This window comes from Trichomycterus rosablanca, chromosome 13 (genome assembly GCF_030014385.1).
Source record: "Trichomycterus rosablanca isolate fTriRos1 chromosome 13, fTriRos1.hap1, whole genome shotgun sequence".
NCBI classification, from domain to species: Eukaryota; Metazoa; Chordata; class Actinopteri; order Siluriformes; family Trichomycteridae; genus Trichomycterus; species Trichomycterus rosablanca.
The window spans coordinates 13,848,375-13,870,873 of NC_086000.1; the positions used below are offsets into that span (position 1 = coordinate 13,848,375).

General features: G+C 39.1%; 1 protein-coding gene across 1 annotated transcript in view; it reads left to right on the forward strand.

Moving 5' to 3' along the window:
• Positions 1 to 3,283: 3,283 nt before the first annotated feature.
• heatr5a (HEAT repeat containing 5a) overlaps positions 3,284 to 22,499 on the forward strand; it is a 67,727-nt gene continuing 48,511 nt past the window's right edge. The window contains exons 1-12 of the mRNA XM_063007397.1: positions 3,284 to 3,343; positions 11,991 to 12,203; positions 12,690 to 12,901; positions 14,175 to 14,283; positions 14,544 to 14,693; positions 16,373 to 16,544; positions 17,566 to 17,723; positions 18,000 to 18,249; positions 19,245 to 19,391; positions 19,631 to 19,881; positions 21,632 to 21,743; positions 21,831 to 21,983. Of these exons, the coding sequence (XP_062863467.1) occupies positions 12,078 to 12,203; positions 12,690 to 12,901; positions 14,175 to 14,283; positions 14,544 to 14,693; positions 16,373 to 16,544; positions 17,566 to 17,723; positions 18,000 to 18,249; positions 19,245 to 19,391; positions 19,631 to 19,881; positions 21,632 to 21,743; positions 21,831 to 21,983 (1,840 nt within the window). The 5' untranslated portion in view covers positions 3,284 to 3,343; positions 11,991 to 12,077. The remainder of the gene's footprint in view (positions 3,344 to 11,990; positions 12,204 to 12,689; positions 12,902 to 14,174; positions 14,284 to 14,543; positions 14,694 to 16,372; positions 16,545 to 17,565; positions 17,724 to 17,999; positions 18,250 to 19,244; positions 19,392 to 19,630; positions 19,882 to 21,631; positions 21,744 to 21,830; positions 21,984 to 22,499) is intronic.

Below are 22,499 nucleotides of genomic sequence, written 5' to 3' on the forward strand. Positions count from 1 at the left end.
GTGTTCGCGTGGGTTTACTCCAGGTGCTCCGGTTTCCTCCCACAGTACAAAGACGTGCAAGTGAGGTGAATTGGAAACACTAAATTGTCCATGACTGTATTCGATATAAACTTGTGACCTGATGAACCTTGTGTAATGAGTAACTACCGTTCCTGTCATGATGTAACCAAAGTGTAAAACACGACGTTAAAATCCTAATAAACAAACAGACATCTGATTTGACAGTCAGTTATTGATTACATGCAGATGTTGATACAACTACTAGGCTATTTATATATAATATATATCAATATATATGTTATATATATATATATCAATTATATATAACATATATATATATATATATATAGTTAAACATTACGGACCTTTGCTTCAAGAAATTTTCTCTAACTGGACCTCTTTAAATTTTAGTTGAATACCCCTGACTTAAGAGTTTCCTTGGCTGTGTGTTTGGGATCATTGTCTTGCTGAAATGTCCACCCTCGTTTCATCTTTAGCATCCTGGTAGATGGCAGCAGATTCTTATCAAGAATGTCTCGGTACATTTCTCCATTCATCCTTTCTTCAATTACATGAAGTCTACCAGTACCATATGCTGAGAAACAGCCCCACACCATGATGTTCCCACCTCCAAACTTCACTGTTGGTATGGTTTTTTTGGGGTGATGTGCAGTGCCTTTTCTCCTCCAAACATGGTGTGTGCTATGACATCCAAAGAGTTCAATTTTGGTCTCATCTGACCAGACTATATTCTCCCAGTATTTTATAGGCTTGTCTAAATGTTGTGCAGCAAACTTTAAACGAGCTTCAACATGCTTTTCCTTCAGAAATGGAGTCTTGCGCGGTGAGCGTGCATAAAGGCCATGGCGGTTGAGTGCATTACTTACTTTTCTTTGAAACAACTGTACCTGCTAATTCCAGGTCTTTCTGAAGCTCTCCGCGAGTGGTCCTTGGCTCTTGGACAACTCTTCTGATTATTCTTTTGACTCCTCTGTCAGAAATCTTGCGAGGAGCACCTGGCCGTGGCCGGTTTATGGTGAAACTTCCACTTCCGGATAATGGCCCCAAAGGTGCTCACTGGAACATTCAGAAGTTTAGAAATACGTCTGTAACCAATACCATCAGTATGTTTTGCAACAATAAGGTTGCAAAGGTCTTGAGAGAGCTCTTTGCTTTTACCCATTACGAGATGCTTCTTGTGTGACACCTTGGTAATAAGAAACCTTTTTGTAGGCCATCAATTAGGACTAAACCAGCTGATATTAATTTGCACTGATAGGGGCAGGATTGCTTTCTAAATACTGACAGATTTCAGCTGGTGTTTTGGCTTTCCATGCCTTTTTGCACCTCCTTTTCTTCATGTGTTCAATACTTTTTCCCTGTGTCATTTCACTTTATTACACATAACTTAATTTTTTGACTTATTTGTTTTGACTGCTTTATATGTGTGGATTACTTGGGTTGTTACCAACATCTGGTGAACATTTCATGTCAATAGTCCCATTAGAAATACATTTACTGAGAAAAATGTTGATGTGTTCAATACTTATTTCCCCCGCTGTATATCAATTTCTCATTTTGATTTTTTTATCAAGGTTCTATTTAAGGGATGTTTGAATAAACCAGCTCTGGTGGTAATCAAGTGAACAAATGATCAATTACATTTGGTTGCTTTGGTAAGTTAACATTAACAATAAAATAAATCAGAAAGGGGGTCAATTCCTTAATAGCTTAATGGTCAAGACTCTTCAAGTAATCACTCCACCAGTCACTGTTAGGCATTCGAGCAAGACTCAACCCTTCTTTTGGCTTACAGTAGATGAAAAATAAGTGACCCTTTTCGTTTAACCCACCTTTCAATCAAGCTGGCAAGTGTGGATAAAAAGTTTTTTTTTTTTAATTGTACTATACATTTGTATATTACAGTGGAAGTATTTTTGCACATTTTATAATGTGAATTCGACTTGAATTTATATGATTGCTGTTTTCACTCATCAGTCCACACTTGAACACCTATTATAGACTGATTTGTTTTTAATTAAAAATCTAAACTAAATTCTATTATTCACAAACTTATTTGAAAAATTTATTTAATACTTTTGGTAACAATTACAGCTGTTAATCTTTATGTGTTCGTGTCTACAAGCTTTGTATTTCTGGATTTGTGCAGTTTTTTTCCAAATCTTTGGCTGGGCCACTTTCATTCACGACATTTGTCAGAGACTTGCCGCAGTGTTGTTTTGGCTGTGTGTTTCAGGTTATAGTCCATCAGCCCAATCTATGGTTTTCTTTAACGGTGTTTCTGTATTTAGCTGCATTCTATTGTCCCTCATTTCTTACCATTCTCTGCAATAGTTACTATTTGCAATAGCAGATTTTCTTTCATTACATACATAAACATGTAAATAGTACAATGTATTCGCATATTCTAGCTTGTATAAAAGCTGAGATTAGAATGCAGGTTCAGACATTATATGATGCAGAGATGTTAACAAGCATGTAAACCAAAGTTTAAAAGTACTGTTTCCAAGACCTTGTGGAATACATGGCCTGCACAATGTGTAGACCACTAAAGTTCCTCCACATAAAACTGGTCAAACTAGTCATGCTGGACCAGGAAAGGGTCTACTGCATACCCCAACACAAATGCCATTATCGTTCCTCACACATTGTGTATTTATATGGTAAGTATGGCTCATAAAATGGCCAAGAAATGCAATAAACTGACCAGTGAGTATTATTTCAAATGTTTTCCTTTAGTTGATCTAGACACATTTTATGTTATTGGTCAAGTCTTCTGTCTTGTCCTTTGCTTGTAAATAATTTAAGGGAAATTAATGATTTATTTATGAAATTACACTACATTTTTAGTACATAAAAAGCCAAATGTGGCGCTTTCTTATCAGGTCTCTAATTGTAGAACGTAGACTGGACGCTGCACAGCAACATAGCTTGTGAAAACCTGAAGTAGTTTGCATGTTCGTCCAGTGAATGTGCGAGTTTCAGTCACGTACTCCAGTTTCCTCCCATTTTCCAAAAACATACAGAAGGTGGATTGGCTTCATTAATGCTCTCCTTTCGTTGACTGTGCGTTAAGGTAAAAATTTCGGGGGTTCCCTTGTTTTCTCAAAGGATTCACCTCAGTCGTCCACACTGCTGTATAATGGAAATGTTCTGCCCCTGCTGGTCACGCTCTTCTTCTTTCTCAGTTTGAATAGCACTTTCTCCCACACATATCCTTACTCCTACTGTGTTTCTTATTTTTAGTTATTTATAACATGCTGTTTTAAATACGCAACTTTTCGGAGCATTTCTACCATGAACAGTAGCTGAGTCACAGTGGGTATGTTCTGTATATATTTTTTATCGATAAACCTCTGGTGAAATGTTTAATGATGCTAACAGGCTAATGTTTAGCACCGTGTATCAGACGTGTGAACGCAGGCTGTTATGTGTAAGGTTAGCACGCTGGACATGAAAAAGGAGGTTTTTAAATGTACAGTCAGAACTAAGTTCCAGGTTTGGCAAACTTGAAAGAACTCAAATAACGGATAGTTTCAAGTGTGAGTGCAAGTAGTCCTGGTAGGTGCTCAACAAATAACTTTTGGTTTCATGGAGCGCAAGCTAGCGTACTGTGTAGGTGTGTGAGGACATGGCAGCGATAAATGTTCACATTTATTCCAGCTTCCTTATTTACATACCGCTCAGGTTTCTGCCTGGATTGTTAGTTTTGTTCATGTACTTCAGCCGCACTTGTCGCTTTTTCTTTGTATTACAAATGAGGTGGACAGAGAAATAAATGTAACAGTATTGTATAAAACAGTAATTACAACAGGTGCATTTGCATTCAACTGAGACTATCTAAACAGTCTTTTTGTCTAAACACCAGCATCATATAATCAGTATGAAAAACAACTACTCATTTAAGTGAAGGTAACAATATCCTACAGACATGTCACTTAATTAAAAGTTAAAGTAGACAAGAGAAACTCAATAAACAGTTTTGAAATATCTATATATATATATATATCTATATATATCTATATATATATTATTTTAATGAACTACAAAATTACTTTAAACCCGCACATTGTAAAAAAAAAAAGAGTTATTTTATCAACCACTTCATAACACATTTGAGATTCGAACCCGGATTTCAGTGGTGGTGGATTAGCGTAAGAAAGAAAATGTGGTACACTTGATCCTAATAGTGGTACCTTGTAACTCAACGTTTCCTAAACTCAAAATATTTGAAACTCTACTCACTTTGTTGAGAAATTTGTACCCTTAAATTCAACGTTTCCCTTAAAATCGAAATCGTTGAAATTTGTAGCCTTACACTTGATGTTTACCTTGAACTCAGTGTGTGAGCGACCGCCGCTTTGTTCAGCGGTTGGCTTGAGCGGTGTGATGAAACGTCATCAAAGTGCGAATATGAGGCGAATCTGCATGTGCAATCTGCACATGTGGAATAACAGTCAAATCCACTCTGAAAGTGTCCACATGTATCTGTGTTCAGCTGGCTTTTCCTCACTGTTTCACTTTTAAACTTGTGTTATAGCTCGGGGTTATGAGAAATTGTGAGTCTAAAACGCTTAACAGTAAAAAAAAAAAAAAAACTTAACGTGGTTTAATGTATTAAAAGAACGACACAGGAACACTAAACTTTTCTTAATTATTACTGCTCATAAGTTCTCTCCACTAATGAAGTTCCTCCCCCTTTGTGTTAGTACAATAAGTCACGTTAAGTTTTAACGCATTAACAGGTTTCCCATACATACTTATGGAAAAAAAACCTTGAAACTAAACACCTTTTAAACTCAACGCCACTCCCAGAACCAACTGACGTCAAGTTTCAAGATACTACTGTAACTACAATTTACTTAAATTAAGTAATGTAAAATTGAAAACTCAAGTAGTTGGGCTACATGGATGTGGTCTGTGTACTAGGAGTAATTGGCTGTTTATGTAAAATGATAGTACTTAAGCTCAGAATCTTAGGGTAGTTGTTAAAATTTTTTTTACTAACCTCAAAAATCAGCATTTTAGAGTGTTTTTAAACTGCAGTCACCTATTTTTTTTACTTAAAATGTATAATTCTTTAATTTGGAATGTATACATACATACATACATACAGGGGTTGGACAAAATAACTGAAACACCTGTCATTTTATAGTGGGAGGTTTCATGGCTAAATTGGACCAGTCTGGTGGCCAATCTTCATTAATTGCACATTGCACCAGTAAGAGCAGAGTGTGAAGGTTCAATTAGCAGGGTAAGAGCACAGTTTTGCTCAAAATATTGCAATGCACACAACATTATGGGTGACATACCAGAGTTCAAAAGAGTTGGTGCACGTCTTGCTGGTGCATCTGTGACCAAGACAGCAAGTCTTTGTGATGTATCAAGAGCCACGGTATCCAGGGTAATGTCAGCATACCACCAAGAAGGACAAACCACATCCAACAGGATTAACTGTGGACGCAAGAGGAAGCTGTCTGAAAGGGATGTTCGGGTGCTAACCCGGATTGTATCCAAAAAACATAAAACCACGGCTGCCCAAATCACGGCAGAATTAAATGTGCACCTCAACTCTCCTGTTTCCACCAGAACTGTCCGTCGGGAGCTCCACAGGGTCAATATACACGGCCGGGCTGCTATAGCCAAACCTTTGGTCACTCGTGCCAATGCCAAACGTCGGTTTCAATGGTGCAAGGAGCGCAAATCTTGGGCTGTGGACAATGTGAAACATGTATTGTTCTCTGATGAGTCCACCTTTACTGTTTTCCCCACATCCGGGAGAGTTACGGTGGGGAGAAGCCCCAAAGAAGCATACCACCCAGACTGTTGCATGCCCAGAGTGAAGCATGGGGGTGGATCAGTGATGGTTTGGGCTGCCATATCATGGCATTCCCTTGGCCCAATACTTGTGCTAGATGGGCGCGTCACTGCCAAGGACTACCGAACCATTCTGGAGGACCATGTGCATCCAATGGTGGTGCCGTGTATCAGGATGACAATGCACCAATACACACAGCAAGACTGGTGAAAGATTGGTTTGATGAACATGAAAGTGAAGTTGAACATCTCCCATGGCCTGCACAGTCACCAGATCTAAATATTATTGAGCCACTTTGGGGTGTTTTGGAGAAGCGAGTCAGGAAACGTTTTCCTCCACCAGCATCACGTAGTGACCTGGCCACTATCCTGCAAGAAGAATGGCTTAAAATCCCTCTGACCACTGTGCAGGACTTGTATATGTCATTTCCAAGACGAATTGACGCTGTATTGGCCGCAAAAGGAGGCCCTACACCATACTAATAAATTATTGTGGTCTAAAACCAGGTGTTTCAGTTATTTTGTCCAACCCCTGTACATACACAACCAGCCTATATTGTCAACAGAAATGAACACTATTAATACAACAAACTACATAATAGCACAATAGTTTTAGGTTTTAAAAGAACATGAAAAGATGCTTTAGTTGTTGTCTTACTTGCAGGTCCATTATCACAGGGAGTTGTAGCTTTCACGTTTGAGTCTCTGAGGTGCTACCACTCAAGGAACGTGATTGGCCTTGCCTGTGGGAGAGAGAGTTGTGTAGGGTTTAATTTGATGGCAACTGCAATGTTAACTCCTGCTGTCTAGTAGGGCTGCAACGATTAGTCGACATAATCGATAACGTCGACTATAAAAATTTGTCGACGTGTAATTTCATTGTCGAAGCGTCGTTATTATTGCAACGCACTAAAGGAACTGCAGGAGGTGCAGCATCGCTTCCATGGCACAGTGGGGAGTTTATGAAGACAGAGAGGCAAAGATACAGAGACCAAAACTTTCTAAAGTATTTCAGGAGCATTTCAGCCAAAATAAACCAAAGAAACAAGCTGAATGCAGACACTGCAGAGTTGTGGTTTCACGCCAGCAACACGGTGATGCATGAGCATCTGAAACGCCAGCACCCTGCAGCCGTGATGACCAGCGTTATTCAGGACAGGTAAGGTTTTACACCGCTTCATTCTTTAACCAATGTACTGTCGGAAAACTTCCTAAGAGATCGCTATTTTTTAGGTTTGATAGCTAAGCTAACGCATTAAGTGCAATAGTTAATCAGTGATTTATTAGGAGTAATGTTATATAACTTAACATTATAGCCTAACGTTATTTTTTGCTCACGTTAATGAGAGCATTCGTTCTAAATAATAAGCGTTCTCCACTTAATGAAAGCTAGTTAGCTTAGCAGATAATTCAGTTAAGATATTTAACCTGTTATGGTTTAGTTGGCATAGCCAGTACACTATTTGTAATAAACTATGATACATAGCCTTCAGTTTGTGATCATTAATACAGCTTTCTCTTTTGCTCTTTCTATTAATAGCACTAAGCAATGGAGTGTGGATGAGAAGAGAAGAGGTTCATGCACCCCTCAAATGGCTGAGGTCCTCACAGACAGCATTCACATGTTTCTCAACCACATGTTATAAATGTTTTTGACTTCCAGAGTGATAACTTCTGAAACATAACAGCTTCTAATGCTGTCCAAAGCTTTCTTATTTAATAGATTTTTTTATTGTGATTGTGTATTAATGTTTCAAATATATTTGATTAAACTATCAAGCTTAAGTTTCAAATTCATGTTTCATGGGTCATTATTTTAATTTGATATTGGAACTTAAATAACATAACAGAGTTTTGTTATGTTAAGGCAGAGATAGAGGGTATGACATAAATAGTCGTTGACTAGTCGACTAATCGAAAAAATAATCGTCAGATTAGTTGACTACTAAAATAATCGTTAGTTGCAGCCCTACTGTCTAGTATAGTTTCTATACAGCAAGTAACAAAGATGATGTTATTTTTTGGTGTAAAGTCAACAATATAAGTGCAATAACACAACACAATCATTTATGACAATTAAAATATTAATATGACAATTAAAATGTCATAAATGTAACTGCCATAGATGGGAGCATCTTGATATTGGGCTGCTTTAAGTCACTGCATGCATCAGAAATAGTGTGATGTAACAGGACTTATTATGTAGGTGATTATCAGTATGTAGGTGACATTACCTTATTAAGACCTGAGGTAATCCATTCATATTCGTGTTAGAATGTACAGTAAACTATAGGAAGATATTAATGTCATAACTCTACCAGAAACCAGAATCCTCCTGCCAAACTGCATTATTTATAGCTGCATCGTACAGGATTACAAAGGAGGCTCTGGGAACAGTGGTGTCACACTTTATGCTGTCTTGCACACGTATCAGCCCTGATACAACACAGGTGCTCATTAACAATGCCATCATTGAAAACACTTCTAAAAGCACTTCATAAAACCCTTCAGGAGCTGGTTGTGGCTCTGGAGACCTTACATTGTGCTGGGTTTTTTTTTAGGTCTGCCTACAGTACACACATCACTGTAAAGCTTTGAATGCAAAAGGAATTCATAAGTGTTGTTGCTTTAACTTGGTCAGCTACCACAGATCGTAAGTGCAGCATTTTCTTCTGCAAAGGTGAAAAGAAAGGAAAGTGATTTACTGAAAACCTGAAATGAAAATCTAATCTTTGTGGATTCCTTTAAATTAACTCTTAGTGAAGCTGTGTCTTTGAGATATGTTGACTGTCATCTACAGGTTTCCAGTATTCTGCTTTAAAATGGTTGACTGGTGGGACTTCATCAACTGTATAAGTATCTTACCTTACTAGTAATTCTGATGTGAATAGCAGAATTTCTTTAGCATGGCACTGTGAGGCAGTGGGTAGTGTGGGTGCTCTGGGGATCTTTGTTTGAAACCTGTATTTGATTATATCAACATATTTTTGCCTGCATAGTTTTCGTCCACATACTGCATTTAGAACTTTATGAAGCTTACCTGTAATGAATCAATGAACAAGTGCTACTGGTCTGTTTATTCATTACCAGGTGCATCCATAACAGAACAAACAGTAAAAAACACCAGACCATCTGTCAAGGAGAAGAACTTATCTGAAAACGTCATAACAAACACAATAAACTTTTAGCTTATTCTGGAGAACATTCCAGCCTTTTAACCTAAAGCTCAAAAGTTCAGCTTGATTTTTACACTAATTGAAATTGTGGGGAGATCATTAAGATTATATTGACTCTGCAGTTGTGCTTTTGTTTAATTAAAACTTGCCTCAACAGTTTGATTCACAATGCTCTCTACTTGGTGTATTTTCTCATCATCAGATGAATTTGTACTCAGTTTTAAGATTTGCGATGCTCTGGCACATATATTAAAGCAATAAGCCACGAGAGGCCGTGCGTTACTGTGATTTTAGCATGGGGATGACGTTTTTGGCACGACGCGAAGCGGAGTGCCTAAAACTTCTTTCCCCGTGCTAAAATCATAGCAGTAACGCACAGTCTCGAGTGGCTTATTGCTTTTATAAAATGGCGGTCAACATAAAATACAATAAATACAACAATGTTTAATTCATAAATGTATTTATTGTGTATAAACTTACAATAAAGCATTCTTCCGCGACGCCAGGTAGTTCGATTAACATTGTTGCTAGGCAACATGAGGGCGAAAATAACATTAACTTTTTCTTTTCAGTGGCGTATTAATATGGAATGATGTGAGGTGGTCATAGGTGTGCGTTTATCGGGGATTTTACAACGGTTTCGAACGCGGCTCAGCCAATCAGATTTTAGGACCGGAACTATCCGTTTTATAACAGTATTTTTGGAGTTTGATGTTGTACAGTTTATATTTGTCAAGAATAGGTGGCAATCCAAAGCATGATCATAGGATTGGCAAAAGGCATATAGCGTAAACCTGCGGTGTAAACCATTCTGTGTGAAGCCTGACACATGATATGCAAGAATTGTGAACAGGGTCATCCACTATACCTGAGGAAGGTTCTTAATCCTCAGTTGTTTAAAAGGGCGGCACAGTGGCTCAGTGGGTAGCACTGTTGCCTCACAGCAAGAAGGTCCTGGGTTTGATCCCCAGGTTAATGGTCCAGGTTCTGTGTGGAGTTTGCATGTTCTCCCCGTGTCTGTGTGAGTTTCCTCCGGAAGCTCCGTTTTTTTCCCGCAGTACAAAGACAAGTGCAAGTGAGGTGAATTGGAGATACAAAATTGTCCATGACTGTGTTTGACATTAAACTTGTGAACTGATAAATCTTGTGTTACAAGTATCTACTGTTTCTGACATGAATGTAACCAAAGTGTGTAAAACATGACATTAAAAATGCATTTGACCGTGATTACTAAATCACCAAAAATGTCTAGGATTCAGCTTTTGTAGTTTGCGTGCGCTGTTCTTTGTGTGTTTTTGCACTGATTTCACCTTTCTCTGCCTTCTCACACTTCTCTTAAAAATGCCAAAGCACAAATGAAAATTCACAGACGAATTACAGAAAAATCTGTGTTTTGTCTCAGTAACCTTGGGCAGCAGAATGCATGACCTGCATCAGTGTCAAATAAAGGTGCCAGTTCAGCAAAACACAAAACTGCAGCTAAAGGTGAGGGAGTTCGTCAGATAAATAAACTATTTTGTGAGATCGGGTAAAACAGAAGATGTTGTTACTACTGCAGAGGGAAAGCATCACAACAGCTACAGATTAATAGACCACACGTCTGCCTTGTTAAAAGTCTTTCCCTGATTCTGAAACTGCGCGAACATTTCCAAATGTGCCTACTAAGCTAGAGGTGTGATAGTGCCACATTCTGTCGAAATAGCTCTGCTGATAACTCTTTTATTTGTTGTTATTATTGTTTAGGGCTAAACGCTGAATTGAAAGTAATACGATTATTTGACCATAAATGCATTTGTTGCATTTGTTAAAAGCATTTTTCAATAACATAGTTACAAACCCCTACTTTATACCACTTTATACTTTATACTAATTTGCCAACCCCCGCAACAACCCCCCACGCTGCCATCTTGCCAAGTGTCCTCTTTTTTGAAAATCTAAATATAGTCACTGTAGTCTAAATTAAAGTTGCTTGGGATAAAAGCTGTCTGCTGTTTCTTGGTATTATTGAGCACAAAACTTAAATAAAACACAGCGTTTTAACAGTGGAATATTTACTGTGCCAGAGATGTTTACACATGTAATTCTAGCCTGCAACTGACAAGCAACTGCTATTTGTAGCTGTTTGTATGTCCCAACACGTCCAGTCATGTTCCTGCAGGACTCTAGTGACTTTTGATTTGTGCTTTCAAAAAGCTTTTGTATTTGTATGTAGAAAAGAGCTGTGTTTGTCAAAATGTGTGTTTCAAATTATCCACAGAGCACTGGTACATACAATTGCATTAGGAAATATTCACCCCCATTAAAGTATATAAGGATTTATAAATAAGTATATAGGATTCATATAATGATTTATGTAAATAAGGATTTATAAATCTAAACAGAGCTAGATTTAAGTCTTAAGTGTTTAAATCAGTTGAATGATACAACAAATTAATGAAGAAAAGAATGATGGAGCAGATTTTTTTTTAAATTTATTTTGTATTTTGTAATTAATTTTTTGTCAACCCCTATATACCATAATATTGCTAATCTTAAAACCTTCTGCTAGTCTGTACGACCTAAAGTTTGGCTACAACATGATTAAACCATTAATAATAACCTTTCATTTGCTTCAGCAGTGATGTGTTATACAAACACTCGAATTCGATGTTGTTTGTAAATATATAACTACATTTTAATTTCTTGTAAAATGTTGAAAGAAAAAAAAAAAGAAAGAATGAAAATTAAATTCCTGGGGATTATTTTTGTGGTTGACATGGTGTTCCAGGTGGTTAGTAGGATGTTGCTTGGGAGTTGTTGTAAGTTGAAAACTAAGTTATTCTTGATGATCTCAATAAATCATGATCCAGATCATAAAAATGTAATTAGGTAATTGTCATAATTTTGATGAGCGCAGTTATAATTGAGTTGCATTTTGCATTCTAAAACAATAACAATAGGCTTTAGTAATCTCATCTTTTTGCCTGTGTGCTTCAGGAATGTCACTGTGATGGTCAGTAGCAGGAGCTTTGACTCCTCTGTGCTGGTCTGAGGTGGAGAGAAGTGAGGAAGAAAGAAGAAAGAATGGAGCAGGCACACAGCCTGTTACTGAATGAGGACATCTGCAGTCGGCTGGGGGAGCAGCAGAGGGGTGAATTTGTGTTTGAATGGTTGCGCTTTCTAAAGAAGCTGCTGCCCAACACTCAGCGAGTAAGTCATGCAACACAAATTTATTTAGCATGCTGTTTGAGAGACACCCAGTGTCTCAATCAGATACATAAAAATATCTGCATAATTCACAGTTTCTACTATAGCCATAAAAACACCTTGTAACCGATCCTAAAAAATGTAGTATAGTTTAATCACAGCTTTTAATCAATGATTGAACATTTCCACACACACAACCCATCTGACCCACCGGCTAAACATTGGTTGCCAGGTTCAGAAAAATGCTCCTAATGCAAAAGAGGGAATATACCTGCAAGCCATAAAAATACTTTTGACTTTTTTGAAGCTGATTTAACACAGACAACACTGTCTACAGTCAAGTGAGCTTTACATCCCCATGCAACAGAGAAGCCACTACTCCAAAATCAAATTCAGCTCCTTTTAACCAGAATTCTTTGCCGTCTCTGTTGGTCTCAATAAAGGTATTTAAGAGTGTGTGTGTGTGTGTGTGTGTGTGTTTGCTTACAGGCAGATGTGAAGCAGAAACAGAAGCAGCTGGTAGAGCAGCTGACAAGCATTCTGATTGGTTCTCCTGGCCCCTCAACACGCTGCCTTTTAGCTCAGTGTATAGCTTTGTTGTACAGACAGGGGGACTCACTCTCATCCAGCCTAACTGTGGATCGCTGCCATGACATTATCAAGAGCAAAGATGATTCGCCCAGCTTTCTGCCAAGCCGCCTGTGAGTGCAGTCTACCAAACATCATTTAAACATGCACACACACACACACACACACACACATATGGCTGCCTCATGACATGCCCAAAGTAACGTAACTTTGCGATATTTAATGTGGTTCAGTAGCCATCTGTTCTGGCCATCTTGGAAACTTTATCAGGGGTCATCATCTTCCTCCTTTCACTTGTTCTTAAAAGCCTGGATGTGTTTTTCTTCTTCATTCTTAAGTGTCCAGGCTTCACATCCATAGTTTTTGGGATTAATAAAGTATCTATCTGTCTGTCTGTCCGTCCGTCCGTCCATCCATCCATCTATCTATCTATCTATCTGGCCAGTGGCCAGACCAAGGTTTTCATCAATTGTAACTTTGTTGGACAATCATCGCTGGAAAATCGTCAGTCGTATGTTTGTAACAGTGTTTAGTGACTAATGACCTGTTGTATATGAAGGAGAAAAAGTCAATTTCTTCCCTTTTATCTCCTAGTCTAGTCATTTTTTAATCCCACTTGTGAATCCTCTGCCATTGCACAACCCCTGATCTTTTAAAGGAGATCACCATACGCCCCCTCCGACACATGTTCTATCTGCGGCCACTACTTATCACTTGCCAGTGTTGGGTTTCCACTGATAGCCATGCTAAACTCCCCCCCCACCACCACCAATTCACGCGGGCCCCCTGGATAGGCCTGCAGTGGAGCCTTGCATTGATTTTCAAGGGATAAGAAATACAGTGTTCTTATTATTTCCTAGTATCTAACAGCTCCAAATCAGACAAAGTTTTATTTACAATTTTATGTTTAAAAGCTCACAAAACACCGAAAAGGTGTCTTTGTGAAAGTATTTTATTTGTAATTGCTCCAGCAGCGAGGAACTCTGTTTCAGCCATTGTCTCTCACAATAGTGTGCCAAAAGTGTGTTTGTGTTGGCACCTGGCCGTCTGGTCGCACAGCTGATATTTGAACTAAACAGCTCAAGATCGCAGCACTGGTGAGCTAGCTTGTTTTACTGCTGCATCTCCCGAGCGCCTATTAATTATGTTTTTGCATGAATGTGCATCTCACCAATTTAGCTGAAGAATGTTCTTAGAAAAATGTTTTATAGTTCAAGTTTATAGGAACATGCTGCACCAAATACATCCACAGCACCGACATTTAGCCAGGCAGAAACCTCACAGCTGTCTGTACGGTTCAGTGCATTATACCAAATGTAAACTCCATCTGAAGAAAATCTATTCCTGTGTACATCATTAGCAAACGAAAGCTGTTTCTCTTTACAGGGCAGCCGTGGCATGTCTGGGAGCGATGTACGAGCAGCTTGGCCGTCTCCTCATCAACTCTTTTAAAGAAACAGTTGCAAACCTTCTAAAAGCTGTGAAAAGTGCCGAGGTAAGAGTTACACAGAATCCAAATGTATTAACCAATCTAGATACTTGCAAATAGACAGAGAAACCCATTTCTAAAACAGACAGCACTCATTTGCTAATAAGTTTTTAAACCTCTGTTCAGTTGAATACAGTAAAAACACAAGATATTTAAACTGTAATCGAATTAACTTGTTGTAACCAAGAAGTCTTGCTTTAAGTATGATATGATTGTGTGTGTGTGTGTGTGTGTGTGTGTGTGTGTGTGTGTGTGTGTGCACACAGTCTCAGGGGCGCTGTGAGATTATGCTGTGTGTAGAGAAGATCCTGAAGGGTTTGGGGGTGAGTGCGGTTCCCTGTCACAGAGACATCTACAAAGCCACTCGCTCCTGCCTTACTGACCGCTCAATGACTGTCCGCTGTGCTGCCGCAAAGGTACTGCAAGATCTGTCTACTTTTACCTTTAACGTTTATCCATATAAGTACTTAACGATGAGTGTGACGATGAGAACATCTCTGCTTCTCTGTGTGTGCTGTGTTTAGTGAATGTATAGTATAGATTATCTCCCACTCAAAATCCAAATGAATACCTGGTTACATTTACCTGTAATTAAACATTTTTGTGCCATTTACACAGGCTTTACATGGTGATTTACCGGGTTGCACACTTTTACACATGAACAACCTGGTGAATGTGATTAGACGTATAACAATACAGCATTCATCCTATCTGATAAAATTTAGGTTCAGGGTTAAACAAAAAAGCCTTAAGCCTATACCACAACATATGTCATTTTATATGTCTAACAAATATCACACTAGGATTCGGAGTTCTAATCTCTGGTGTGTACACAGACATGATTGGCTATGACTGGGGAGTAATGGCTGAACAGCTTAGCCATTGGGAGGTGCACTTGTTGGTGTGCTCTCAGTGCCGGTCCCAAGCCCAGATAAAAACAGAAGGGGTTAGGACCATCAGAAAGGGCATCCAACGTAAAGCTGTGCCAAATAAGGTATGCTGAATAGAACTATCTACTGTAGCGACCCTTAAAAATACAGGAGCAGCATATTTGGCAGTACTGATGTGATATATTTTTTTATATATCACGTCAGTACTGCGAAATATGCTAGATGCATTTTGTATTATTATTAAATTACAACATTATGTAATATAACATGGTCAGCAGAGTCTTACTTTCATTTTGGGGCATCAGGCAAACATATCTGAATCATGTTTGATAAAAAAAGAAAAGAAAACAGTATTGCACTTATCTCTATTTGCATTGTATAATATTAATTACCATTGTATCATAAAATTTTGACAGGTGATGCACATTTTAGCATTACAACATTGTTTGATAATATGCGCTGCGTGTCATGATGATGCCACATTGAATTTCTGCTCTGTGCAATTTCAGCAAAGCACCAGATTTCTCATTAAACTAATTGAAACAACCTTTTTAACCTACAGCAGTCCAACTATGATCCAGCTATGGTGGTTATCAGTTAATGAGCTAATCATTAACATCTCTCACCACACAACAGACTTGGTCACATTTGGAACATGACATATTAGGTTGTGTCTTTCATTAAAAGCTATATATACAGGCGCCCAGGTGGCACAACGGGATATTCCGCTGACGCACCAGCACCGAGTTTCTGAACTCCCGGGTTTGAGGCTCGGTGTTGCCAATGGTCAGCTGGGCACCATCTGGCGGGCATAATTGGCAGTGCCTGCAGCAGATACAAATTGGCCACCGTATCTGCAGGGTGGGGACCGGACTATATGTGGGTGGGTGGGTCTTCATATGCTGTGTAAGGACCCTGATTGGCAGAAGAGACGCCCGTGCAGGAAGCACGGACGAGAAGAGGAGGGCTGTACATGTGTGAAAAAGGCCTGGGCAGCGGCGTGCTCTCCTTGGATGCAAATCTGGAGTCTGCCAGCAGCGGAAGACAAACTGGATGTGCTAAATCGGGAGGAAAAAATGGGGAGAAAAATGCATTAAAAAAAACCCTTAAAGCCATGAAACCTCCCTCAGCATAATAAATTCAAAGTGCTTAATTCTCCGGTAAACGTGCATGTGTAAAAGGCGATTCTGTAATGTGTGTTTTAGTGCCTGTTGGAGTTGCAGAGAGAAGCTGTGTTCGTCTGGTCCACAGAGCTGGAGAACATGGCCTCACTTTGTTTCAGAGCTTTTGAAGGCTCCAACTACGACGTGCGTGTTGCTGTTTCCAAACTGCTGGGCACCCTGTTTGCTTCAGCTCTCCACCCCAGACAAGTTACGGGTAGGTTTACTGATGCCTTCTTTTACGTATTCTGCTTTGTATTGCTATTTTTACAACTCTGATATGTATAATAACTACATGTACAACAACAACAATAATAATTATAATAATAATAAAAGTATTAAAAGTGTGTTTACTGTGTTTGGCAGTAATTATGGACATAATCTTGTACTGTCAGGGACAGAAATGACCAGCAATTTATTAACTATTAGCAAGTCTAAATTATTTCATTTATATATATAAAATATAGAAATAATCATATACTGTGATAACACACTGTATACTATATAGACAAAATATTGGAGTTTGTGAATTTTTTTTGCTCCTAGATATTCAATGATCAACCATGAGTGGTATTGAAAAGTAGAAACGTTTAGGTATCATGAAAAGTTACAGAGTGGGGTCGCCGAGTGCTGAAGGGCATAGTGCATAAAAGTCATCAATGCTTTGCTGACTCATTAACTCCAAACCTCCTCTGGCATTAACATTGGCACAAAAACTGTGTGCCGGAAGCTTCATGGTATGGATTTTTATGGTTCATATGCAACTACATTATCAAGCACAATGCCAAACATTGGATAGACTGATGTAACGCACATTGCTACTTAAGTCTTGAGTAGTGGAAACATGTTCTTTGGGGTGTGGAATCACACTTTTGTATCTGACAGTCTTATGGACGAGTCTGGGTTTGGTAAATACCAGGAGGACCTTACCTGCCTTGACTGCATTGTGCCATTGTAAAGTTTGGTGGAGGAGGGAAAATGCTATGGGGTTGTGTTTTCAAAGTTGGCTGAGGCATCTTAGTTCCAGTGAAGGGAAGTTCTAATGCTTCAGCATGCCAAGACATTTTGGACAATTGTATGCTTCCAACATTGTTGGAACAGTTTGGGAAAAGTCCAAAGAATTTGTATAATTTGTAGTTTTTTAAAAGCATGTGTTTTTTTTTTTTTGTGTTTCTTTTAAAAGGGAAATTAAGGACTAACAAACAACTCATTTTTTGTCTCTATTACTGTTGCTGCAGCTCCCCAGCCAGGTTCAAAATCTAGCTCTCTAGAAGAGGTGATGGAGCTGGTGTCCAGTGGCTTTCTGCGACGTGGAGTAGGTTTTCTTCGGGCCAGCGGTGACATGCTGAAGGGCACGAGCTCAGTTAACAGTGTTGTACGCATTGGCATTACACAGGTCAGTCAGTACTTCTTAAATGTCTAAATGAGAATAGAAATCTATATAGAATGTTTGTAACAGAAAGGTGGTTTTGTTGTGGATTGCATGATACACTTTTATATTTTTAAAAGTCTTGTATTGATTAAATAGTTTATTTTTGTAAGTGATCTAATTTCTTTTAGTTCTTTTTGTTTGTCCCAGTCATTAACATTCAGCGTGTAATTGTCCAGCATTAGTGTTTGGTGTCATCTGTGATTGATTTATGAGCTCATACATGTTTGTTTATTTGCTTAGGCTTGTGTGGTGTTTATCTCTATTCTGGGACGATCGTGGCTGGAGACGCATTTCTCCACCCTGCTGCCCCTGCTGATGGATCTGGTGTGTGATGCTCGAGTCAATCAGAACCCAGCTGATGCTGTTTGTTGCCGCCGTTGCGTCTCCTTCATCCTAAGAGCCTCTGTAGGGAGTCTGCTTGGGGAGAAAGCGCAGATAGCAGCTGCAAATCAACTCTGTCTGGCCATTGGCAGACAGAAAACAGCTGTGGGTAAGTGAAGGCTGCAGACTATTTTGGTTGCTAATTTAAATTGTGCACAAGTTTTCTTCAAAAATATTACACATCAAGCTAAATCTTTGTAAAAGTTGGCTATGAACAACGCCATAACTGGAACATTTTCTTACTTATGAAATGTTTGATTTGGTTTTTACATTTACGTTTAAAAAAAAAATTTTTTTTTACATTTTTGGCATTTAGCTGATGCTTTTATCCAAAGCGGCTTACAGTTGTGACAGTATACAATCTCAAGGGCCCAACAGTGGCAACCTGGCAGTGGTGGGTCTTGAACTGGCAACCTTCTGATTACTAGTCCACTAGCAGTTTCAGAGGTGTTTCAGAGCACTGATGTACGAATCTACGCTGATGTACTAAAATCCCAGTGTTCTTATTTCTATGACTGTGGCTGCCAAATCATACATACTTTTCTGGTCTCAATTTTTTTGTCCAGCCTACCCACACACAAGTTTTAGTGAATCAATCTATTACGAATTGTATTTTTTTTTATTTCCATTGATTATTTTTTCTTTCAGCTTCCTTGATCTAATATTCAGTTACCCAGATATATCAGTCCTCATTATCCTACCCTGACTGAGAAGGGCCGGACTTAACACACGTGTGTGGTAGCCAAATGTTTCTTTTTTCTATTTTATACTCTTTGCACTCAGAAGGTCCTGGGTTTGATTCCCAGGTGGAGTAGTTTGGGTCCTTTCTGTGTGGAGTTTGCCTTAATCAGCCAAGCTGAGATTCAAACTGGATAGCTTAAGATCTCAGCTAGGTGGGCAGTTGTATTAGGCCACTGTGCCACCAGGGCACCCACTAGTTGTTTTTTAGAGCAAAAATATGCCAATTGTTCATTTCCAAAACAAACAACCGACATTTCCATTTTTTAGAAGATACTCCAGTTTTACTCTGTTCTTTTTTAATTAAACATTTCTATGTTGATATTTTTATCAACACTGGCTTTAAAGTGACTGCATGCGTTGCAGATGCAGGAGGAAACATGGAGCTACGAGCAACCAGCGCAGATATGATGACCAATCAGCACATGCTGGTGTGCATCTTGCTGGAGCTGGGCAGTTTGGTACGAGACCTGAGATCCACTGCTGCACCACTGCTGCTTGATACTAGTGTCGGTCAGTAAACCACCATGTGCAAGAGTGTACTTACTTGACTGTGCTATTTACTTAACATAATAACTTTGGGTTAAGTTAAATAAAAACAGCAACAATTACAGCAAATGTGCAGTTTTAGCTTTAGGTTTTGGGTGCAGTATTTGGGTGCAAGGTTCTAGATAGCAAGTTTTTGGACATAAGTGACAAAGCCTGAACAAAGTGACACTTCATCATTTTTTTTCTCTCTCTACCCCTTTTAGCAATGTTGGACACTGTCATCTCTGTGCTTCTGCACCCCAGCGTATCAGCACGGTTGGCAGCTGCCTGGTGCTTGCGCTGTGTTGCCCTGGCGATGCCCACTCAGTTGGTCACTTTGCTTGATCGCTGTTCAGAGAGACTTAATGCACTAAAATCGTGCCCTGAGGCCGTGGCCGGATACAGTGCTGCCATCTCGGCTTTACTGGGTGCTGTACATCAATGCCCGCTGGGAATACCACACTCCAAAGGCAAGGTAAGAAAGCGGAGACATTAGCCTCCATATGCATTCTGTCACTGGAACAGCTGGTCTCTGTTTGGTATATTGTGTTTTACATAGCTACCTTATTGTAGTAGCAATATGTGATGTTTAGAATCATTTAGAATCTGATGCCTGCAACACACTCCAAAAAGGTTTGGGACAGATAGTTCAAAAGACAGTAAAAACGTCTCCTTTAGTCACATGAGTCTGCAGTTTAGCTTGTTTGGAATTAAAACAGATGTTGAGTTCTCTGTGCCAAATATGTTCTCAGTGAAAGGTTAAGTAGCCAACATCTGTCCTAGTGAGGGGGTGAATATGGCATGTCTCCATGGCATGGTTGACTTGCATATGTGTAAAGGTACCATTGACACAGAGGCGTATATTGGAATTTTAGGGAGACACATCCTGCCATCTAGGTGAAATCTTTTCCTGGGAAGTTATAATTATTATAATTATTTTAGAACACCCCAAGCCTCATTCTGTACATGCTTCAACTGCGTGGCTTTGTAGACAGCATGTATGCGCTTGACTGGACTGCCTGCGGTCCAGATTTGTGTCCTGTTGAATTTGTATGGTGCGCCATGAAGAGGAGAATCAGACAACAGCGAATGTTGAGAAGCTGAAGTCTCCTATGTCAAATAAAGGCATTCTACTCTATTTAAATCTACAGTGAAACTTAAAAGTTTACATCTGTGTCGAGTCAGTATTTGGATGTCCATGATTCTTGTGCCTTTTATCGTGAATGAAAACATGACATCTCTATGTTTTAATGGCACTGATCAACCAGCTCTTGTTTGCATCTTTGTCCACTCTACTTGGCAGAACTGGTAGTGTTCCACTGTTGTTTTTCTGGCAGATTTTCATTATAGTATAATCAATTTAGCTTAATTGAGCCATTTCAAAACCAGTTTTAATGTGTTTTTTGGGTTATTGCTTCCACTGGCAGCAAAATATCCCCAAAGCCAAAAATAATATCAGCACCATGCTTGACAATAAATACAGCATAAACCTGTTGTATGGTTCAGTAGTATAGTAAATTAGCCTATATTATACCTTGCTATTTATTGGCTGGCAGGTGGCCATGGAGACGTTAATTTGCTCCAGGTGGAGATGCCTCTATTTTATCATGTTTTCCTCTACAAAGCTTCTCCTTTGCTACATCTGACCCCAAAACCCTCCTCCAAAAGCCTTTTGTTTGTCCATTTGATTAGCAGACAACTTTTCTTAAGCTTTAAGATGCTGACTTAGTAGGAGTTTCTTTAAGCATGGCAGCCTCTAAACCCATAGCCATGTAAAGCTTACTTGACTGTGAATATGGTGGCTTTTGACTCACATTTGAGCTTGCAAACAAATGAAACAATGGTGTCTTTGCCAACTGTACTGTGTCAATGTACTTACAAAACTGCTTTTCTGGATTTTTTTTATACATACAGTTGTTTGAAAATTGTTTCAAATGTCATTCCTGACTTTATTTTCTGAATTTAAATGTAAGGTATGCTTTACATTATCTGTACACAGCTTTCTAGACTGCTAATTATATCGCTCATTGTTGTATTGTCTAACGGGTGCAATTAAACTAACCATATTTGCATGCGCACTGAAAAGTCACCAGTTCTAGTCGATCAGTGATGACAAATTAGGAGGCTATATCACAAAGTTGAATGCCATTATAGAACCTTGTATGCCACCAAATAAATGACATTACCAATATTTCTGATTGCTAATTATTTACATAATAAAACAGGTGGTGATGTGTTTGGCTGAAGATTTTCTGCGCTCTGCTGCCCAGAACAGTCGAATTTCTACACAGAGAACACAGGGAGGCTGGCTGCTGCTTAGCGCTCTGACCACACTGGGTAATCAGACACGCAGTTAAACAAAGGACATAAATTGGTGTTGAAGCCTTGACTACAAATTTCATATCCATTAAAACATTTGTGTAGGAGCCAATGTGGTGAAACACCTCCTGCCTCGAATGCTGCTGCTGTGGAAATGCACTTTTCCTCAGTCTGTGAAGGAGCTAGAGAGTGAGCTGAGACGTGGAGACTTGTTTACATGGCAGGTGATGCTGGAGAGCCGTTCAGGAGCACTGAGTGGTAAGTTGCTTTACCTTTATTAGGAGCTCAAACTGTATTGTTTATTATTGTTTCATTGTTTATTAAATTAAATTGAATTGCTTTAAACAATAAACATATTCATGTTGCTCTCCAAATCTTCATATCAGTGTTTGTGACTATTAGCTCCTGGCATATACAGTTGCCTCTACTACAACAAGATGTTGAGGTTGAGGAGACAGCATGAAGAGCTGAGAAACAAAGAGAGCATAGCATGTTCCTCTATTCGTGTTAAAGCTCTTTGTAGTAATTTGTTGCAGGCAAAGAGGTGGCTTCAAGCGGGTCCCCTTAACCAGCCTGGGCACTGTGCATGTGGCTGAAGTTAAGGGTTAATGGGTAATCAGATATATCCATACAACAATGGCCAATCAAATTTGTGTGGCTCTGTTGAGATTTGAGCTCACTAGTTTAAACACTCGGCAGTGGTGTGCTACCATGTTTAGACCGCTGTGCCACCCGAGTGCCCCAAAGCAACTTTTACTTCTAACCATATACAAA